This window comes from Anomaloglossus baeobatrachus, chromosome 11, assembly GCF_048569485.1.
Source record: "Anomaloglossus baeobatrachus isolate aAnoBae1 chromosome 11, aAnoBae1.hap1, whole genome shotgun sequence".
Taxonomy (NCBI): Eukaryota; Metazoa; Chordata; class Amphibia; order Anura; family Aromobatidae; genus Anomaloglossus; species Anomaloglossus baeobatrachus.
Window position 1 is genome coordinate 36663283 of NC_134363.1, and position 21276 is coordinate 36684558.

General features: G+C 45.8%; 1 protein-coding gene across 1 annotated transcript in view; it reads right to left on the reverse strand.

Annotated features, from left to right (window-relative positions):
* LOC142255785 (cell adhesion molecule CEACAM1-like) overlaps positions 1 to 21276 on the reverse strand; it is a 47708-nt gene that overhangs the window by 17475 nt on the left and 8957 nt on the right. The window contains exons 4-5 of the mRNA XM_075327231.1: positions 17400 to 17681; positions 15831 to 16124 (exon numbers count right to left, since the gene is read on the reverse strand). Of these exons, the coding sequence (XP_075183346.1) occupies positions 15831 to 16124; positions 17400 to 17681 (576 nt within the window). The remainder of the gene's footprint in view (positions 1 to 15830; positions 16125 to 17399; positions 17682 to 21276) is intronic.

The window sequence follows — 21276 nt, forward strand, 5'->3', positions numbered from 1 at the left end:
GAGAAAGATGTGGGAGGAGACATAGGAAATGACGTAGAGAAAGATGTGGGAGAAGACATAGGAAATGACGTAGAGAAAGATGTGGGAGGAAGCATAGGAAATGATGTAGAAAGGTCACTAAAAGTAGAAGAGTCACAGCTACAACAAGTCAGGCAAAACTAATTAAAACTATGCAAAATGATCCCCACATATAATATTAAACTTCATGGCGGATAAGTTTGATTTAACCAATGATGAGAAAATCAAATTTTTAAAATGTTGCTGCCTTTAATTTTTTCTAGACGCCTAGCATTAAAAATGACTTGTGATAATGAGTTACATTAGATGTTAAACGATATAGATACACTGAGAGATCTAATTTGGTGTGAAACAAATGATAATTGTCCAAATTTTGAAATGCTAAAGAAATTACAAACTGGCCAAAAATAATATATTTCTCTCTCTAAAGAGACAGATGACTTTCAAGGAACTTGACACTCAGAGGCAGGTAATTCCGAAAATTGGAGGACTTACTGACATGGGATGTAAGCTGAAGAGAGTTCGATAATCTGAGATTTTTAGAGATTTCTTAAGTCTGAATAAAGTTTTTGATGAAAAAAATAATATTTGGGTTCGGATTTGGTTAAAATGTAAATATAGTAATATTCATAATTATTCATATACAGTATATTTGTGTAGTTACATAGAGAGAGAGATGACCTTTGTTTTCTCCAAAATTGGTGGAGCGGCGTTACAGGAGTCTAGTGCCGCCGCTGTCGCCAACTTCCTGCAGTGGCGGCACCAGTGTTGCGATGCTGTCATTGCTGTGGGCCAGTAGCTTGGGTGTCTCGGTGACGTGAGGAGGGCGCCATGGATCTCCCGGCAAGAAGCTGCGGAAACGGCCGCCATGGATCCCCTGGCAAACTGCTGTGGAGGCGGGCACCATGGATCCAACGGCAAACCACTGTGGAGGCGAGCACCATGGATCTCCTGGCAAACCGCTGCGGAGGCGGGCACCATGGATCTTTTGGCAAATGGTTGTCGGGGTGGGCGCCATAGATCTCAGAGCCGAGATCTCTTGTTGTGCCTGCGCTACCTCCGATGCTGCAGAGGTGGCACAGGCGCAGATTGAAATCTCAGAGAGCCGAGTTCTTTATCTCTGCATGCGCTGTCTCCACAGCCATTTTCCTGAAGTCCATAGCGCCATTTCTTTGAAGCCTATACCGCGGACATCTTTAGGATGTCCCCTCCTCACTTCCTGCAGCACACTGCGCACAGCAGCAGTGCCCGCAGCACAGAGCAGCACCCGCAGCATTGCTCCTGCCTCCTGTCACCATTCTCCACCCTTCTTACATCCCCGGTAACCTACATTCCTGGATGTTTTCCCTGCCTCACAGCGTTGCTGAGCATCTGTGACCCCTCTAGCAGCATGGCCCGGCTCCTCCGCCGCCCCTGCCTCCAGTAACCCTGACACCCCCGGTAAGACACCACCGAATTAGAAGACGGACACTTTTTTTTTGGGGTGCATCTTATAATCTGGGGCGTCTTATAAAATGAAAAGTACGGTATATACTTGTAAAAGATATATTCAGTATAATTATATTTATACCTCCACATTCATAGGAATTAGATTAATCAATTAGGTCTCTGTATTTAAGTGAAAATATCAATGTTTAAAATTTAATAAGAGGTAATGAATACAGACAATATTTTAATTGTTTTTTTAATGAATTTGATATTAATCTTATTTTTTATATCTTTTTAGAATCTCATTTCAAAGCAGTTTGATGAAACATTTTTGTTATGAATTTATTCCTTTTTTCACACAGGAAATTATAATGGCTGAATGAAATATATACCGTATTTTTCGGACCATAAGACGCACTTTTTTTCCTCCAAACTTGGGAGGAAAGTGTGGGGTGCGTCTTATGGTCTGAAGCTGCGGGGTAGGGAGCTGTGGAGAGTCAGCGCTATACAGTGGGATGACAGGAGACAGGGAGGGTCGCTGCTGCAGGATGCCGGCGTCTGGAGAAACCACGTGTGCCCGCTGCTTAAAGTCAGTGAATAGTCATTAGCTGCTCCCCGCCCACCTCTCTCTGCAGTCAGCGGGGGTGAGGAGCAGCTAATGAATACTTGTGTAATGTAAACAGCGGTCACACGTGGGTTCTCCAGCCCCCAGCTTCCTACAGCGGCTGGGGAGACTGTGTCCGCTGTGAAGGAGGCAGGAGCAGGGGGCCGCTGCACTCCTGTATGGCCGGGAGGATGTTGTGCAGATCACTGAAGTATCCAGGTCAGAGCACGGCATACCTTCACAGCACAGCCGCAGTCTCTGTGCTGAGGGCTCAAAATACTTTCACTTTGCTCCTGCTGCCTTTACACTAGAAACAGTCTCCCGTAGCTGACAAGGACCTACAGTGATGTAATGCAGAGGGGTGGCCAGAGCAGCACAGAACAGCACAGTGCCCGCTTCTTCTTACATCACTGCAGGTCCTTCAGATATGTGAGACTTTGTAATGCCAGGACCAAACTGAAGCATGGTGAGCAGCACAACAGTAAACGTAAGGCAATAAATAATATGGTATATAAAGGCATTACTGTACACCTGTATGGGGATGGATCATATTCTCTCTCTCTCTCTCTCTTACACACAGACACACACACACACACACACACAATCTAGATTGGAGGATCACACACACAATGATGGGGAACATACATATTCCACGATGGGGGCCACATATACAAGGTACCCAGAAAGGAGGATATGAGGACAGAATTTGGGGATATTATTACCTCAGTAACACTGACAGCAGTAAAATAACAGTGTGTCATGACCACATTATTTTATTTTTTTCTATTTTTTCCTCCTCTAAAACAAGGGTGCGTCTTATAGTCCGGTGCGTCTTATAGTCCGAAAAATACGGTACTACTTAAAAAGTTAAATAGTATACAGTTATCAGTACTGTGCGTCACTAACATATCAATGTTTATGCTTACAAATATTTGCTGTTTGCAGAACTTTTCTGTCACGCAGTGACTACCGGAGTTTTGCCAGGTACACAGGGACCCCCGGTGAGTGCCACAATACACAGGGTACACAATAAAATGGTGGGTCCTAGCGCTAGGGAACGGGGAGCAGGGTCACCTCCTAAACTCACCTGAGACTGATCCCTGCACCCCTTAACATCCCTACATGGGTTCACCCCGACGACGATCATGTGCCTATCCCTATCTTTCCCTGGGCTCAGCCCCATATAATGCGCAGGGCAGCGGAAATGCTAGTCCCGCTCTAGGTTAAAGACACAGTGTTACGTCACCACCGGAGTCTGCTCCAGCGACTTCTACTCCGATCACCAGGCGACGCTGTGTTCCTGCCGTGGATAGTGCAGGTGATGGGAGAGGAGTCGATGCCAGCGGCGCTGGTGGGCGCAGGCTCCGCTCATCCATTGGTCTGGGTTTACTTGGGATCTGCAGTACCACTGGCTGACTGTGGGTGGCATGTGTCTTCCAGCTGAAGTTACCATCATTCAATCATTCAGCTACAACCAATGGGAAGACACCACACCCTTCTTAATTTCCCTCCTGTCTGCGACCACTGCCAGAGATAATTCTGAATTCCTGGTTCCTGTTCTGTTTAGTGATTCCTGTGTGCTGATTACCGCTTGTTTCCTGACTACCCTTCTGCCTGCTGTTTATGTACCTCGCTGCCCGATCCGGATTTGACCTCGGCTTTGTTTTCTGATTACGACGTTGCCTGCCGATTCTGTCCCTGTTCTGCAATTCCTGGTTTGAACCTGCCAGGCTACTACTCTCTCAGACTGCAGCCTTCCACAGGTAGTGATCACCTTGGGCCCTGTGTAATTCCAAATCCCTGTATAGAGGTTAAAGGGTTTCAGGGTTCTGGGGGTCTAGCTTGGTGAGTGGCTTCCCTCTAGCCTGTCCATTACAGACCGTCTGAGTCTGTGGATCCAGGCAGGCGTTACACACAGAAAGTATTAGACAGACAAGGCTAAAATAAACAGCAATCATACAAAGCACTCCAAATGGCAAGTGGTAATAATGAGGAATGGACCAGAATGGAAAAAGCAAAGAGGACTAAGGAAGGGAAACAACACAACGTTCACCCAGCAAATGTTCTCTGACTGGCTTCCTGCTCCTCAGCTCACAGATTCCCTCTAGAAGCAAGTAAAGCAGAAACTATCACCAGTGGTTACCTGGACTAGGAGGGAAGTCTATACAGCAGAACTAATTAGCAATAGAGAACAGCTGCCCATACCTTACATTCAGAGTTCAGGAGACCAGAGGATCTACTTAACCCTTGTAGCAATGACAGCCAGCAGTATTAACCTCAGCCCTATGTATGAAGCCCTATTTATGATCTCCTGACACCATAAATAGGAGGGCTCACTCTCCGTCGGGGTACACTCATGACAGTATGTCATTTGTCGTAAAGAGGTTAAATAATTTTAGTTTGATAATTTTAAACTATTTTGAAATTTCTCACAATCCTTATCTGGATTCTACAAGGAAAGTTCACATTGGACACAGTCATATTAAAATTGAATTTCACCCAAGATTAGAATGAAAGTGAGTTCGCTGTAAGTTGTATAGAAAAACTGATATATGTAGCAAGACACATTTTGTTGCTGAAAGCATATTGCATTCCTTTACCAAAAGTGTCAGGGACAGCTTTTGGCATTTGAGCACCCGCTATTCCCAGCAGAGTAACCAGCATTGCCGATCACGCTCTCTCATCAATAATATTTATTAATGTGCCTTTTAGACACCTGTGCTGCCCCGGCGCAGACCGGGGTGCTCGGATCCGGGGTGGTCGTGGCTCGAAAGGTTCGGACCCGGGCTCGGCACTTGCTCCGATCCTTCAAAGGGGATTATTTACAGGGGAGAAGTTTGTGACGCCACCTGCGGGTTGCGGTAATGGGAGTACCGCCGCTGCTGGAAGGAGTACCGGGGCAGATGGTGGGGAGAAGCAAGGTGTCAGTCCCTCCGCAGGTAGGGAAGGCTCCGGCCTCTGGGGTTTTGGTGGATATTTGGGAGCGCAGGGTGCAGGGGAGCCAGGTTACTCACTGTGGGTAGTCGTGGTGCAGGAAGGGGATTATAAAGCAGACACTCAAACGGAGGATAAACCAAAGACTCTGTGCATCACAGTCTCTACGGGGGAGCCCGTTCAGGTGTCCACTCCCACCGGTGTCACTGGTTAATACGGAGCCGCCTCCGTGCTCAAGTTAGTTCTCTGTGTGGCCCCTTGGCTTGAAGCTGTTGGGACCCCGGTCACTATATTTGTAGTGTAGTTGTGCTCTTGATGGCTGGCACTTGGTATTTTAGTGGGCCGCATTACTGGAAAGCCCTATCCCCCATGGTGTGCTGTCGCCTTCAATCTCTGAGCTCTTAAGGAAGTTCATAAAGAGACTCTCCCTCACAGGTTAATTATCAGGATGGATGAACCTGCTCCTGACCTGGGATCCTGTACCCCGTTGTGCTCGGTACCGGTCAGTCCTTTTGGATTTCTGATGCCGAGAGTCCTCCTAGACTATGTCCATCTCACCCTTCCAATGTCCCTGACTCCTCTGGTCCCGGACCACCGTCTGCGACCCAACCTTGGTCTAATTCCCCGGGAGTTACTACTCCCCAGCTTCTCACTCTTTGAGGGCTCTCACTCAACTCCTCGACTCAACTAACTAGAACTTCCCTCCCACCAGTCTGCCTGAACCCTAGGTGGGTGGCCTTATTTTGCTTATCCAACCCACTGGTGTGTCTGACAGGTCATGGTGTGAGGTGTGATTGAGATTTGTGCTGATGTTAGTGACGCCGGCTTCTTAGGAACCTGGAACCAGGGGGGTAGGTCCTGCACCCTTGGTAAGGGTTACAGTACCCTGTGGCACCCTGATATATTCAGGGGCGCCATACCCCCATATGTATATTTGCTGATATGAGTGCAGTCTAGGAAGCTAGTATCAGGTTGCGAAATACCAAGATGGACTGAAGCAAGAAGAGAAGGAAGTCATCCATCGATTCTGAGAGTGGAGCATGAGCGATGAAAGCAGAAAGTGAAAGTTTGGGAGTTGTTATTCCTTGATTAGTGGACAACTGCCAACAAATCAATAACTGCATTGTTTAATTTGCAAGAATGCCTCTGGCGTAACTGCCAGGTTTTGCCAGTTTTGAGCAAACATCTCACATAAAGGTCATGTATGAAAGCAAAGATTAAATTGGGGCAGTTAATAGCCGGTGCCATTTCCTTATGCACCAAACTTCTATGGGACAGTTTAGGTGAAATTCAATCCTTCCTTTCATTTATACTTTTTTTTTTTCATTCTTCAAACAGAAGCAAGCCAAAAACATAGCTGAAAGAAAAAAGTCCAACAGTGTGTGTCACACAAAGTGTGCATGTCACAAATGATAGCATTTGGACTTGCATGAGATTAGGGCTGAATAGGTAGAGATCAGGATACAAAGGGTAGCCCTAGACCATGGGAGGAATAGATGAAATGTCAAAAAAGTAATCAAGTGCTAAAGAATACTCTTAAAAATACCCTAGGGAAATTTTTCCTGCCTCACTAGGGAGGAATTTTACGCCTTAGATTTCAGGGCGCCCTCGGTCTAGGGCTACCCTTTACAGCAGGGATAGGAAAAGGGTCAGCCAACGTGGAATGGGGGCGCCCAAAAACTTAAGGTCTCACACCTTCCGTAGTCAGGTAGGGAAAGTTTTCCCTAGGGTCTATTAGGACCCCTTTAGCCCATATCTTTCTGCTTTGGATATTGGTTGTCCTGATCTGCTGCTGAGTTTTAGGGGCACTTTGCACACTACGACATACATCGCAAGCCGATGCTTGCGATGCCGAGCATGATAGTCCCCGCCTCTGTCGCAGCAGCGATATCTTGTGATAACAGCCGTAGCGAACATTATCGCTACGGCAGCTTCACATGGACTCACCAGCCTTGCGACGTCGATCAGACCGGCCACCCACCTCCTTATTAAGGTGGCGGGTCGTGCGGCATCATAGCGACGTCACACGGCAGGCAGCCAATAGAAGCGGAGGGGCGGAGATGAGCGGGACGTAAACATCTGAATATAGCACCAATTCAGAACCAGTAGGTATTAGAAAAGAATTCCAACATGTACAATTGATATAGATATAGCAACATGTGATATTAAAACTTAACCTTTAATTGGGTTATTTAAAATAGATATACAAACTGTGATCCAAACACCATTAAAACCTGGAAATGATGGGACCAATGTGTACTGTGTGTATCTATGGCACCATCATTTACAGAAAAAGGGGGGGGGGGGGGGGGAACGGGTAATGTTCACCTAAATGAACAGCACCGGAGACGTACTGAGTTTTACAACACACAAATAACTGATGTGGTATCACTGATTAGACAGATGCTGTGTAGGTGTAGCCTTCAAGGGTGAGTGTATGCACAAGAAGTAGCATGCCACTCCACAGACAGATTATTGTCACTCAGCGTCATAAACACCAAAACAGAAAATATGTGAATGTCCCACCATAGAGCTAAACTAGTGTGATACGCTCCAACTGGGGACAGCCAAACTCATGCACCATGACAAACAATGCCCATGAAATAATGACCTTATAATACATATACCCTGCTCAATACCAACAGCGGCAGGGGGTCAAGGACAATAGGATGTCATGTACAGTGTAATATTAGGACCACTTAAAGTGGAACCATCTCACCCAGTCCTCATGTCGGTGAGGTGTCGTCCTTCTCCAGTGCTGCTTGGTCCAAATACCGGCACGGGGGGAGCAGTGGTTTGGTCGCTGGCCCTATCTAGGATACCGCTGACCCTTGGATAATCCACAATAACTCCCGCCCTTACAAGGGCAGTCCACAGCTGGCCCTGTTGTGGCTGACCCTGATAACCATCAAGCAGGTGACTCCCGACGCGTTTCACAACAACTGCTCATCAGGGGAGGCTTGGAACACCTGAAAATCGTGGTTTTGGCTCAAACTTGGAGCTCAAACCTATGTGGCCTGGTATCATAGTATCAATGGTATCAATGATACCAGGCCACATAGGTTTGAGCTCCAAGTTTGAGCCAAAACCACGATTTTCAGGTGTTCCAAGCCTCCCCTGATGAGCAGTTGTTGTGAAACGCGTCGGGAGTCACCTGCTTGATGGTTATCAGGGTCAGCCACAACAGGGCCAGCTGTGGACTGCCCTTGTAAGGGCGGGAGTTATTGTGGATTATCCAAGGGTCAGCGGTATCCTAGATAGGGCCAGCGACCAAACCACTGCTCCCCCCGTGCCGGTATTTGGACCAAGCAGCACTGGAGAAGGACGACACCTCACCGACATGAGGACTGGGTGAGATGGTTCCACTTTAAGTGGTCCTAATATTACACTGTACATGACATCCTATTGTCCTTGACCCCCTGCCGCTGTTGGTATTGAGCAGGGTATATGTATTATAAGGTCATTATTTCATGGGCATTGTTTGTCATGGTGCATGAGTTTGGCTGTCCCCAGTTGGAGCGTATCACACTAGTTTAGCTCTATGGTGGGACATTCACATATTTTCTGTTTTGGTGTTTATGACGCTGAGTGACAATAATCTGTCTGTGGAGTGGCATGCTACTTCTTGTGCATACACTCACCCTTGAAGGCTACACCTACACAGCATCTGTCTAATCAGTGATACCACATCAGTTATTTGTGTGTTGTAAAACTCAGCACGTCTCCGGTGCTGTTCATTTAGGTGAACATTACCCGTTCCCCCCCCCCCCCCTTTTTCTGTAAATGATGGTGCCATAGATACACACAGTACACATTGGTCCCATCATTTCCAGGTTTTAATGGTGTTTGGGACGTAAACATCCCGCCCACCTCTGTCCTTCCGCATAGCTGGCGTGAGCTGTAGGACGCAGGTAGGAGATGTTCCTTGCTCCTGCAGCTTCACACACAGCGATGTGTGCTGCCGCAGGAACGAGGAACAACATCGTACCTTATGGAATTCGTACCGTACCGTATCGTACCATATTTATGGAATTCCCAGACACTACAACGATGATACGATTACGACGATTTTGCACTCGTTAATCGTATCATCTAGGATTTACACACTACGATGTCGAGTGCGACGCCGGAATTGCGTCACTTTCGACATGACCCCTCCGACATCGCACCTGCAATGTCGTAGTGTGCAAAGTGCCCCTTAGATTTGTTTTGTGTATTTTTGGGTGTATTTTTTAATTTTTAATCAAATATTAATAAAGTGTTTTTATTGGGGTTTTCAGGTATTTTTGTAACTTTCACTTCTATACTCCGACCTCATTTCTATTTGTTAATCCACTAGTAAAGATGAAAACATTTGTTACATCAAAATATCCTATGGGTTGAAAAATGAATTACATTAATTATTTTCCAGTATTGTTTAATTATTCTAAACATCAACTATATTTATACTCTGATGATAACAATACTGATATGGTATTATTGATTGCTATGGTACGCTGTGATATTATAGGTTAGGAAAATTGCCAGTTTTTGGTATATAGATATGGAATGAAGTCTACAATCAAGATTCCAGAATTATAATAAAAGACTTCCAAGTTTAATAAAGACTTATGCTATTCCTAAATCCAAGAAAAAGCTGATATCCAGAAGTCCCTAAAGAAATGTCATTGATGATAAAATGTAAACTACAATTCACTCACAGCACTGACAATCAGGACTGAAGTGGATAATGATCCTATGATGCCAAAATTGTGTCAAGTTCAGTGGTTATCACCTGACTCCTGTCCTGTCCAACCCCACCATACCCACCACCCAGGAGACTGACCAGGACATAGATCCCAAAAAACCCTACAACAAAAAAATACAGACAGGGGTAAAATAAGACCAGGTCAGAGGCCCGGACCTCCCTACCTTCAAGGGTACCTCTGGATGTGAGGGTGAGCTCAGGGACTTCAGCATTAGGGTCTCCATAGGTTACCCTATCTTCCCTGGTCATCCGTTACACCCAATCCCTGACACAATCATAACTTAGGAACTTAGTACTAATGCACAGAACATATGTCAGGGTTGCAGATTCCCAACAATATCATAATGTGTAGTTTTTCAGGTGATAACCACTGAACTAGACACAATTTTATAAATGGGATTTTTTTGTGTAAAAAATCCTCAAAAACCAGCACTAGAAAAGGGTTATAACAAAAAACCTTTTTATTGACAATTTGTTGCTATCCTTGTTCTAGATAAGATAAGAACAATAATTCACAGTACATAGAACCATAAGATATATAAATAATAAATAAAAAATAAATAATAAAAAATGAATGGAAGTGATTACAATATTAATATTAATATATCAAATTAACACAGCAGGTTTTCTCCGGTTAGTCTGTTGTAATGCCCCGGCCGGTGGCAACAACCAACAACCAACTATAATAATATGATATAATGGTGATGTACTGCAGATACCATATAACACCGGATCAGACTACCGCTGTAATCTGTAAAGGGTCCAGAATTATTTAATAGCAGTGTGCAGTATATATATAAATACTTGCAAAGTTCCAGGTGCCTCCAAATAAAATAGAGAGACTGCTCTCCGGACAGTCTAAGCCGGCAATGTAGTAGGGCACCGGTTCGTACAGTTATTACAACAAGGCTTTTTACCTGCACTTTAATTTGGGCAGGAATCCCCGCAGATTTAGTTGCTGCACACACCTCCTTTGTTACTGGAGCCGTTTGAATGCAGGATTCCCCTGTTATAGCTTCCAGAGCGAGCAGTGCAGAGCCGGTGAACCGCAATATAGTGCTGGCTCTAGGGGGGGGTACAGATGGTACAGATGTCCCCTTTCACCGCTTCCAGAGCGTACTGAGCAGAGCCGGCAACGCTAAGCAGGGCTGGCTCTGAGGAAGGAAGTAAATTGAGCAGTCCAGGAGTTTCCTTTTTGCGCTTACAGAGCAAGCGAAGCAGAGCCGATAAAGCACTTAGTACTCTCGAGAGTACTAAGTGCTTTATCGGCTCTGCTTCGCTTGCTCTGTAAGCGCAAAAAGGAAACTCCTGGACTGCTCAATTTACTTCCTTCCTCAGAGCCAGCCCTGCTTAGGCTGCTTTCACACATCCGGCTTGAGCTCTGCGGCTCAATCCGGCTGTGCAAGCTATGCAACGGATGCGGTGAAAACACCGCATCCTTTGCATAAGTTTTTCCCATGCGGCCCGCCCGGTTTTTGCCGCTTGCGGCATGCTACTGAGCATGCGCAGAGGCAAAAACCGCATGCGGCGGCCGGATGCGGTATTTGCCGCATTGCGCCGCATCCGGCCGTCATAGGCATGCATTGAAAAATGCACCGCATCGGCCGAATGCGTCGCGATGCGGTTTTTTTTTGCCGCACGAAAAAACGTGCTGGGCAACGTTCCATCCGGCCGCCGCATCGGCTAAATCTGCCGCATGCGGCAAAAACCGGATGGAACGCAAGGCCATGCGGCACAATGCGGCACTAATTAAAGTCTATGCAGGAAAATCGCAACCGGCAGCAAAAAAAAACGGTTGCGATTTTCCTGCAAAGTGCCGGATTGTGCCGCATTGCAGAAACCGGATGTGTGAAAGCAGCCTTAGCGTTGCCGGCTCTGCTCAGTACGCTCTGGAAGCGGTGAAAGGGGACATCTGTACCCCCCCCTAGAGCCAGCACTATATTGCGGTTCACCGGCTCTACACTGCTCGCTCTGGAAGCTATAACAGGGGATCCTGCATATAACGGCTCCGGCTTCAAAGGAGGTGTGTGCAGCAACTAATCTGCGGGGGTTTTCTGCCCAAATCAAGCTGCAGAGCCAGCACTATATTGTGGATCATCGGCTCTGCACTGTTCGCCCTGAAAGCTCTGACGGGAATCCTGCATTCAAACGGCTCCAGTAACAAAGGAGGTGTGTGCAGCAACTAAATCTGCGGGGATTCCTGCCCAAATTAAAGTGCAGGTAAAAAGCCTTGTTGTAATAACTGTACGAACCGGTGCCCTACTACATTGCCGGCTTAGACTGTCCGGAGAGCAGTCTCTCTATTTTATTTGGAGGCACCTGGAACTTTGCAAGTATTTATATATATACTGCACACTGCTATTAAATAATTCTGGACCCTTTACAGATTACAGCGGTAGTCTGATCCGGTGTTATATGGTATCTGCAGTACATCACCATTATATCATATTATTATAGTTGGTTGTTGGTTGTTGCCACCGGCCGGGGCATTACAACAGACTAACCGGAGAAAACCTGCTGTGTTAATTTGATATATTAATATTAATATTGTAATCACTTCCATTCATTTTTTATTATTTATTTTTTATTTATTATTTATATATCTTATGGTTCTATGTACTGTGAATTATTGTTCTTATCTTATCTAGAACAAGGATAGCAACAAATTGTCAATAAAAAGGTTTTTTGTTATAACCCTTTTTTAGCGCTGGTTTTTGAGGATTTTTTACACAAAAAAATCCCATTTATAGAATTTGTGCTATCAGGCAAATTGAAGGGGCCTTTTTGTCATTTAACCTAGCTGCAAGAGTATAAGAGTTATTAGGTTAAGCGCTGACAACTGCCTACGGGCAGTATATACATTTAGACACAATTTTAGCATCTTAGGATCATCATCCACTTAGATAGCAGAAGCTACGATATGTTTCATGTATGGACTTTGCTTTCTTATCAACATTTGATTTATTGGCTTTGATTAAAATATAGGCTTTGTAATAAAGAATAAAGTTTGTGGACTGAACAATAACGAATGCAATCGTGGACTGTACCATAACTATGTGCAATTATCATCTATTCCAAAAGAGTTATCATTTAAAGACTGAGTTTATGTTGGAAAGAATCAACAAACATCAGATGAAGATGAGAAGTTGCCACATGATGACCAGATGACATCAGTTGATAATCAGATCTGTTTGCATCATTTTAGATTTAGGGAAGTATAATTATGAGTTTTATATGAATATCAGTCATGGCTTACCATATTATGAATCCACATTATTATATTACTGAACATATAATAATAATAATGCATTATTATTATTATTATTATGATTATTAACAGTAAAACACTACTGCCAAAAAGAAGAAAAGAAAAAATATCTATTACAATAAAGATTAATTTATCAATTTTGAGGACTCCATTCGATATTTTCTCAACCTCAAAAGGTATAACTAATAAACTTTATTGGGCACATACAGTGTATATCTGTTGACATTATATATGTATTTCTGTATGCTTAGCTCTGGTGATTGCATCATGTAAGCCAGAGTTCCCTAGATTACACAGCAGGTGTAAGCAAAACATACAAATCTCATCACATGCCACTCAGGGAGGGTCACTCACTCGAGGGTCTTCACAGAACACATGCTGCGGTGCCTGCAGCATCTCTAGGACCCCAGCAAGTTGGGTGAGGAAAATCCAATCTTCTGCTGATTTAATAGGGAAACCAACTATTTTGTTGCAACAATTTACATATTCTGTATTTTGTCACAATAATTATTTTTGAGGACAAGCCATTAAATCTCTGTATGTTTTTTTATATAAGAATTATTATGATATTTTCATTAGAGTATCTCACCTTGCTAATATGTTTTGGATTTAAAAATATATACACAGAAAGTATATTTAACACTATGTCTGACCGTACAGGGACATGGTCCGATCATAGCACATCTACTGGGCAGTGGAGGATGCAAAAGAATATATATGCATTACAGCATGAGATCATAGCTGATTCTTTATGTGAGGTAAAATATTTCCCTACCTGTTTAAAAACATATTTTATCTCACATAAAGAACCATCTCTGATTTCCTGCTGTCCTGTCTGTTTTGCTCCCCCCAGCCAAGAGCAGTGGTATGATCAGACCATGTCCCTGTACGGTCAGTTATAGTTAACAGAAAAAGGTTTTGGTACCGTGTTAGCCAGTTGAAAAATGATTGATTGCTCTCAGTGAGAGAAACAAAATTAAAATTTTGTAGTGGTGATACCTTTTAATGGCTAACTAAAATAAAAATAAAATATGATGTTATAAAGCAAGCTTTCGAGACATCTCAGGTCTCTTCCTTAAGGCATGGTATGACAAAATATCTGAAGAAGCACAAATAAATACACAAAACAGGGCAGAGCAATGCATAGTAAAAGGACATTTAAATAAACAAACACTGAGCTTGGAAAGTGAATCCTTAATTAGCTTTGATTAGTGGTGTGAGTTTTATTGTCCCATTATCCCAATATTATGTTGTGTCCAATAGGGGCCTCTATGTTGGAGAAAGAGGACAGAGACTGAGAGCAAGAATGAGATCTCACTGCCACACAATTACAGACAAAAAAAACCTCATTTACCTGTGGCCAAACATTTCTGTGCTCCAGGACACAACATAAACCATATGAAAGTTGTCATATTAAAAGGCAACTTCAGATCACAGAGCCATCGCAGGTTCTTGGAATACAAATTCATCACAATGTTTAACTCTGTGGACACAGGACTCAACTTCTCAGGGGGATTTATGACTCATTACAAAATCTGAGAGGTCAGCACCAGAGACTAAGAGCACCAGTCCTCTGATCCTACATGGATATTGGGACAATAAAACTCACACCACTAATCAAAGCTAATTAAGGATTCACTTTCCAAGCTCAGTGTTTGTTTGTTTATTTAAATGTCCTTTTACTATGCATCGCTCAGTCCTGATTTGTGTATATATTTGTGTTTCTTCAGATATTTTGTCATACCATGCCTGAGGAAGAGACCTGAGATGTCTCGAAAGCTTGCTTTGTAACATCATATTTTATTTTTATTTTAGTTAGCCATTAAAAGGTATCAGAACTACAAAATTTTAATTTTGTTTCTCTCACTGAGAGCAATCAATCCTGTACGGTCAGACACGGCCATTACACAGTACACAGCAGGAGCACATTTATAACATTATCTCAGCACAGGAACATTTTTTTTTATAAAACATATCCAATTGTGAAACTTAGTACAAGATCTATTGTGGAAATAAACCTTTTTACTGTCTCATAAAGTATGTGTAACTGCAACCAACAAGCATATTGTCTCTCTAAATGTAAATTGTAACCATTAAGTGCAGTGTACCATCATTGCATGATAGATATATTGATTAGATTATCAGATGAGATTTATTAGATAGATAGACAGATATAGATAAATAGATAGATAGATAGACAGATAGAGGGATAGATAGATAGATACATAGAGGGATAGATAGATAGATAGATAGATAGAGGGATAGATAGATAGATAGATAGATAGATAGATAGATAGATAGAGGGATAGATAGATAGATAGATAGATAGATAGATAGAGGGATAGATAGATAGATAGATAGATAGAGGGATAGATAGATAGATAGATAGATAGAGGGATAGATAGATAGATAGATAGATAGATAGATAGATAGATAGATAGATAGATAGATAGATAGATAGAGGGATAGAGGGATAGATAGATAGATAGATAGATAGATAGATAGATAGATAGATAGATAGATAGATAGAGGGATAGATAGATAGATAGATAGATAGAGGGATAGATAGATAGATAGATAGATAGAGGGATAGATAGATAGATAGATAGAGGGATAGATAGATAGATAGATAGATAGATAGATAGATAGATAGATAGATAGATAGATAGATAGAGGGATAGATAGATAGATAGATAGAGGGATAGATAGATAGAGGGATAGATAGATAGATAGATAGAGGGATAGATAGATAGATAGATAGATAGAGGGATAGATAGATAGATACATAGAGGGATAGATAGATAGATAGATAGAATGACATTGTTACTCACAGTTGATATTGAGGTTGGCTCCATTACTGTTCATACTATTAGCTCTGTTGGATGCCGTGCAGGTGAAGGGTCCAGTGTCGTTCTTGGCGACCGGGCTGATGGTCAGAGTGGAGTTTGGAGGAGAATCCCCCTGAGTAATGGAATATGGCGGCTTTGAAGACACTTGGTTTCCATTCAGTCTCCAGGAGAAGGTGATGGCTGATCCCTGAGCCGAGCAATAGAGAGACGCCGAGTCCTGTCCTGCCCAGAGCACCGCCGATGTGTTACTGGTCAGCGCCACTGCCGAGACCGGAGCTGGGAACAAACAATACTATGAAAACTCGCTGATTTTATGAGTCTTTAAAGTTTCTTATGGTCAGTGTTCCTCGTGTGTTTGACTCTGTGTATCTTCCCTGTTTAAAAAACCCAGTGTTTTACAGTACAAGAAAAGTGGATGGTATGAAGAGAAATATTATGTCCACTGTGCTTTTTTTACGCTGCACAAATTGACGTACGGTGCGGATTTCCAATTTTCTGTGCGGATTTTCCCCACAGACTTTGATACAATGCGGAAAACCCGCAGGTAAAAGACATATAAGCATTTTTGGTGCATTTACATGGCGGAAACCCACCAAACACACAAGTACACTCCTTTACTAGGGCTATTCTTTTCAGGTAAAACCAAATCTTCAGACTGAGCCCTAGAAGGAGATAGAGATGGAGCTCAGTTCTGAGGTAAAATTCCAGTCAGAGCCAGTGTGAGGTGAAATGAGGAGTGCAACATGGAGACGTCCTCTTCTGAGGTAACTGCTTAAACCTCTGGAGGGGAAGCTACACATTGTCAGGGTATCAGTCCCTAGGCCACAGGACTTCCAAAGTCAGTGGCAAGTTGAGAGACTGCTATTAGCCTTTTTATAATGGGCAGGGAAATTCTTGGGAGCACTTCTATCACTTGGGAAACTTCTAGAAGAAATAGTGAGTTTCCTTCAGGATTCCAGTCACCTGCTCAGCCGAAGGGACTACAAATTCAGAGTTTTCTTGTCTTGGAAATCCCGGGATACCAAGGTACCTATTCCTAGGTAGGGAAGTAGTAGAAGAGGAAGAGTACACCATCACTATACAGTAGAGGGACCAATTCTCATCAGGGCAGGAAGAACTCCATTCCTTGGATGCTGTGATAAACATTCTCCAGAGCTCCAATAAAAAGGTAACAGCTCCCTGTCCTGTCTCTGACTGAATTATTCCCTGCTGCGCCATCCCTACCTCAATATCTACAGGGACCAGCCCTAGTTGGGGGGCGAGAGGACAACCCTCTGGCACTGCACATCACCACCTAACTTCTGGGGACCTCCAGCAGTGACTGGCCATACTACAACTGAACATCCCAACTGGTGTCATGAACTCTTCATTTATTTATTTATTTATTTATTTATTTTATTTTTACTCCCCATTACAAAAACCTGTCGCTCACGCCCGACATGGCCACATCGCCACTTGGAGCCACCACCGAGACATCAGAGGTCTACCACGGGCGGCACACTTCTATATAAATTACAAATATTAATCACAGATATGATGTGTGATACTTACCGGCCAGGGTCTGGGTCACGGTATTGCTGGTCAGGCTGTTTACTAAGTTTTTAGCCGTACATGTGAAGGGTCCGCTGTCCGTAGTGGAGACGGGACTGATAAGGAGCGTGGACTTATTATCGGTGAGGATATATCGGCCTCCTCCGGATATCAGTGCCCCTTTAAGACTCCATGAGTAACTGATATCTGTTCCATGAGCCGAACATTTTAGAGTCAGTGAATCTAATCCAGGCCAGATAAGTCCCGATACATCACTTGTCACCGCGACATTAGAGACCGGAACTGAGGTGCAAAACACAACGAAACAGAAGGTTGGGTTGCAAAAGCTTAGGATGAAAACACTATAATATACTATACTGTCACGCTCCCCGGGTCCTCACCCCCGCTCCCCGGCTCACCTGCCACGCTCCCCGCTCTCCAGCCTCCGGTGCCCGTCCTTCCCAGGCCCCCTGGTGCCCGATTCCGGCGCCCGACGGCTTCCCAGGACCTGGCCGGCTCCCCTGCGTCCTCCTCTCAGCCTCCTTCCCTGGCTTCTGGCACCCGGGCGGCGCGCATGCGCATTAGGGCGCGCGCGCGGTCACTGACCCTTTCTTAAAGGGCCAGCGTCCATTAACAGGAAATGAGGTTGAACAGGTACAGGGTATAAAGGGGGTTATTGTCCAAGGGGGCGGGGCCTGATCTTCGTGTTTTCCAAGCTAGGAGTCAGGTCTCCTTGTATCTTCTTGCCATACTCACGTATCTCTCTTCTAGAGCTGATCCTGCCTCGCCATCCGGTCCTGCTGAATCCGGAACCCCGCACGCTGTCCGTCTGCCATCTGACAGTCCGTACCATCTCGGATCCCTGCGGTGACCCGTCATCTTGCTCCAAAAGGTTCCGGACCCCGCCTGACATCATCTCGGCTTCCGAACCTGAGCTACGTCACCCGGACTATCATCCGTGACTCCGTGGTCCCAGGGACTTCTTCGTTACGCTCTCTTGCACGGACTGTTCTACTGCCCATACTGCTTCAGCTACCGGACTCCTTACCACCATCTTAGAGTTCGGCCCAGTGGATCCACCTCCTGGGTCTGCCCGACCGCCTGGCCCTGACAGTAAGATCAGGCCATGGATCCCGCTGCAGCACTAGCGGCCTTGCAAGAGGAACTCCAACGCCAGCGTGAAGTCCAGACCCGCATGCTGAACTTTATGACTTCCGTGGACACCCGCCTGACCACGCTACAAGCGGCAGTCACGTCTTCAACATCCCAAGCCGCCACTAGTCAAGCCACGTCCCCCGCTCCCGTGGCTGTCTCTTCGGATGCTTCCAGACTGCGTTTGGCCTCACCACCCCGGTACGCCGGAGATCCCAAGACCTGCAGGGGGTTTATAAACCAATGCTCCCTCCATTTCACGCAGCTGCCACATCTGTTTGCCTCCGACCAAGCCAAGGTCGCCTTCATCATGTCTCACCTGGAGGGCGAGGCACTGGCGTGGATGAACCCGTTGTGGGAGAAGGAGGATCCTATGACCAAGGTTCTTCAAGAGTTCCTGCAGGCCTTTCGCAGCACCTTTGACGAGCCGGGACGCGCCTCTGCGTCTGCTTCATCCCTTCTCCGATTACGTCAAGGAACACTGACGGTGGGCCAATACGCCATCCGTTTCCGCACTTTGGCTTCAGAACTCGGGTGGAATAATGAGGCCCTAACAGCCGCCTTCTGGGAAGGACTCTCGAGTCGCATCAAAGATGAGTTGGCGGGTCGTGACGTGCCCTCCACCCTAGATGCCCTGATTGCCCTAGCAACTCGAGTGGACATTCGTTTTCAGGAGCGCTCCAAAGAGCTGTCTCGTGAGAGACGTCCGGTACGGCATTCCTCTCCTCCACAGAAGCCCTCCGTACCTCAGTCATCAACAGCTGGGATTCCCGTCCACGAGCCCATGCAGATCGACCGAGTACGACAGTCTGAACAACGTCGAGCAGAGCGGCTCGCCAAGGGTCTCTGCTTTTACTGCGGAGAGGGAACACACCTCCTACGCTCCTGTCCAGAAAGGCCGGGAAACTCCAAAGCCTAGGGTTGGTAGGAGAGGCCACCCTAGGTGCTGGGACTCTCTCAGACCCGGTTATGTGGACTGTGCAAGTGTCAACGGGAGAGACGCGGTTTACGGCTGAGGCATACCTCGACTCTGGAGCAGCAGGCAATTTCATCCAGCAGGCCACTGTGGACAAGTACCAGCTGCCTGTTACTCTACTCGAGAAGCCCCTAGTGATTGCCTCGGTGGATGGGAGACCCCTATCTGATACCATCTCCTGGGTCACCAGACCGGTCGAACTGCGTATCGGTGCCCTGCACACCGAGAACATCGCTCTCTACGTCCTTCCACACATGTCCCATCAAATCCTGCTGGGACTTCCCTGGTTGCGGACACACGAACCATCAGTCAGCTGGGGTACTGGCGAAATCACCCGATGGGGTCCTGCTTGTCATGAGAAGTGTCTGAAGTCCATACAACCTATCCGACGACCTCCGGTTCCAGAGAACCTACCGGAACTGCCCTCGGCCTATTGGTCCTTCGCAGACGTCTTTGACAAGAAGGAGTCTGAGGTACTTCCGCCACACCGTCCCTACGATTGTGCCATCGACCTGCTCCCAGGAACAACACCACCTCGAGGACGGATATATCCGTTGTCTCCAGCCGAAACCAGGGCCATGTCTACCTACATCACAGAGAGCCTGGCAAAGGGATTCATCCGGAGATCCTCCTCTCCTGCGGGAGCAGGCTTCTTCTTCGTTAAGAAGAAAGAGGGTGACCTACGCCCATGCATCGACTACCGGGGTCTGAATCAGATCACCGTCAAAAACAAGTACCCTCTGCCGCTCATCCCCGAATTGTTCGACCGGCTCAGAGGAGCCCGTGTGTTCACCAAGCTGGATCTGCGGGGTGCCTACAACCTAGTTCGTATCCGCTCTGGGGACGAATGGAAGACCGCGTTTAATACTCGCGATGGGCACTATGAATACTGCGTGATGCCCTTCGGCTTGTGTAACGCACCAGCAGTCTTCCAAGAATTGGTGAACGACATATTCCGGGACCTCCTCTACATCTGTGTAGTAGTTTATCTGGATGACATCCTTATCTTCTCTCCGGACCTCCAGACCCACAGAGAGAACGTACAGCTGGTTCTACAAAGACTGAGAGAGAATCGTCTCTACGCCAAATATGAGAAGTGTGTCTTTGAGCAGTCTTCTCTTCCTTTCCTGGGATACATCATCTCGGGTACTGGACTGCAAATGGATCCAAAGAAGGTCTCCTCCATTCTCAACTGGCCTCCCCCTTCTGGACTGAAGGCAATCCAACGGTTCCTGGGATTCGCCAACTACTACCGCCAGTTTATCCCTCACTTCTCTGCCCTGACTGCTCCTCTCTCCGCTTTGACCAAAAAGGAGGCTAATCCAAAGGACTGGTCACCTGCGGCCGACGCCGCGTTTTGCTCACTGAAGCGAGCATTTGCCTCCGCTCCTGTACTCCACCGTCCGGAGTTAAACCGCCAGTTCACCTTGGAGGTGGATGCCTCCTCCTCGGGAGCCGGAGCAGTGCTCATGCAGAAGTCCTCCTCCGGCAAGATGGTGACTTGCGGTTTTTTCTCCAAGAGCTTCTCAGCACCTGAACGTAATTACACCATCGGTGACCGAGAACTATTGGCGGTCAAACTGGCTCTGGAGGAGTGGCGCTACCTCCTGGAAGGAGCAGTGTACCCCGTGATTATCTACACGGACCACAAGAACCTGGAATACTTGCGGTCCGCTCAGCGACTGAACCCACGGCAAGCCAGGTGGTCCTTATTCTTTGCCAGGTTTGACTTCCAGCTCCATTTCCGACCCGCGGACAAGAATGTACGCG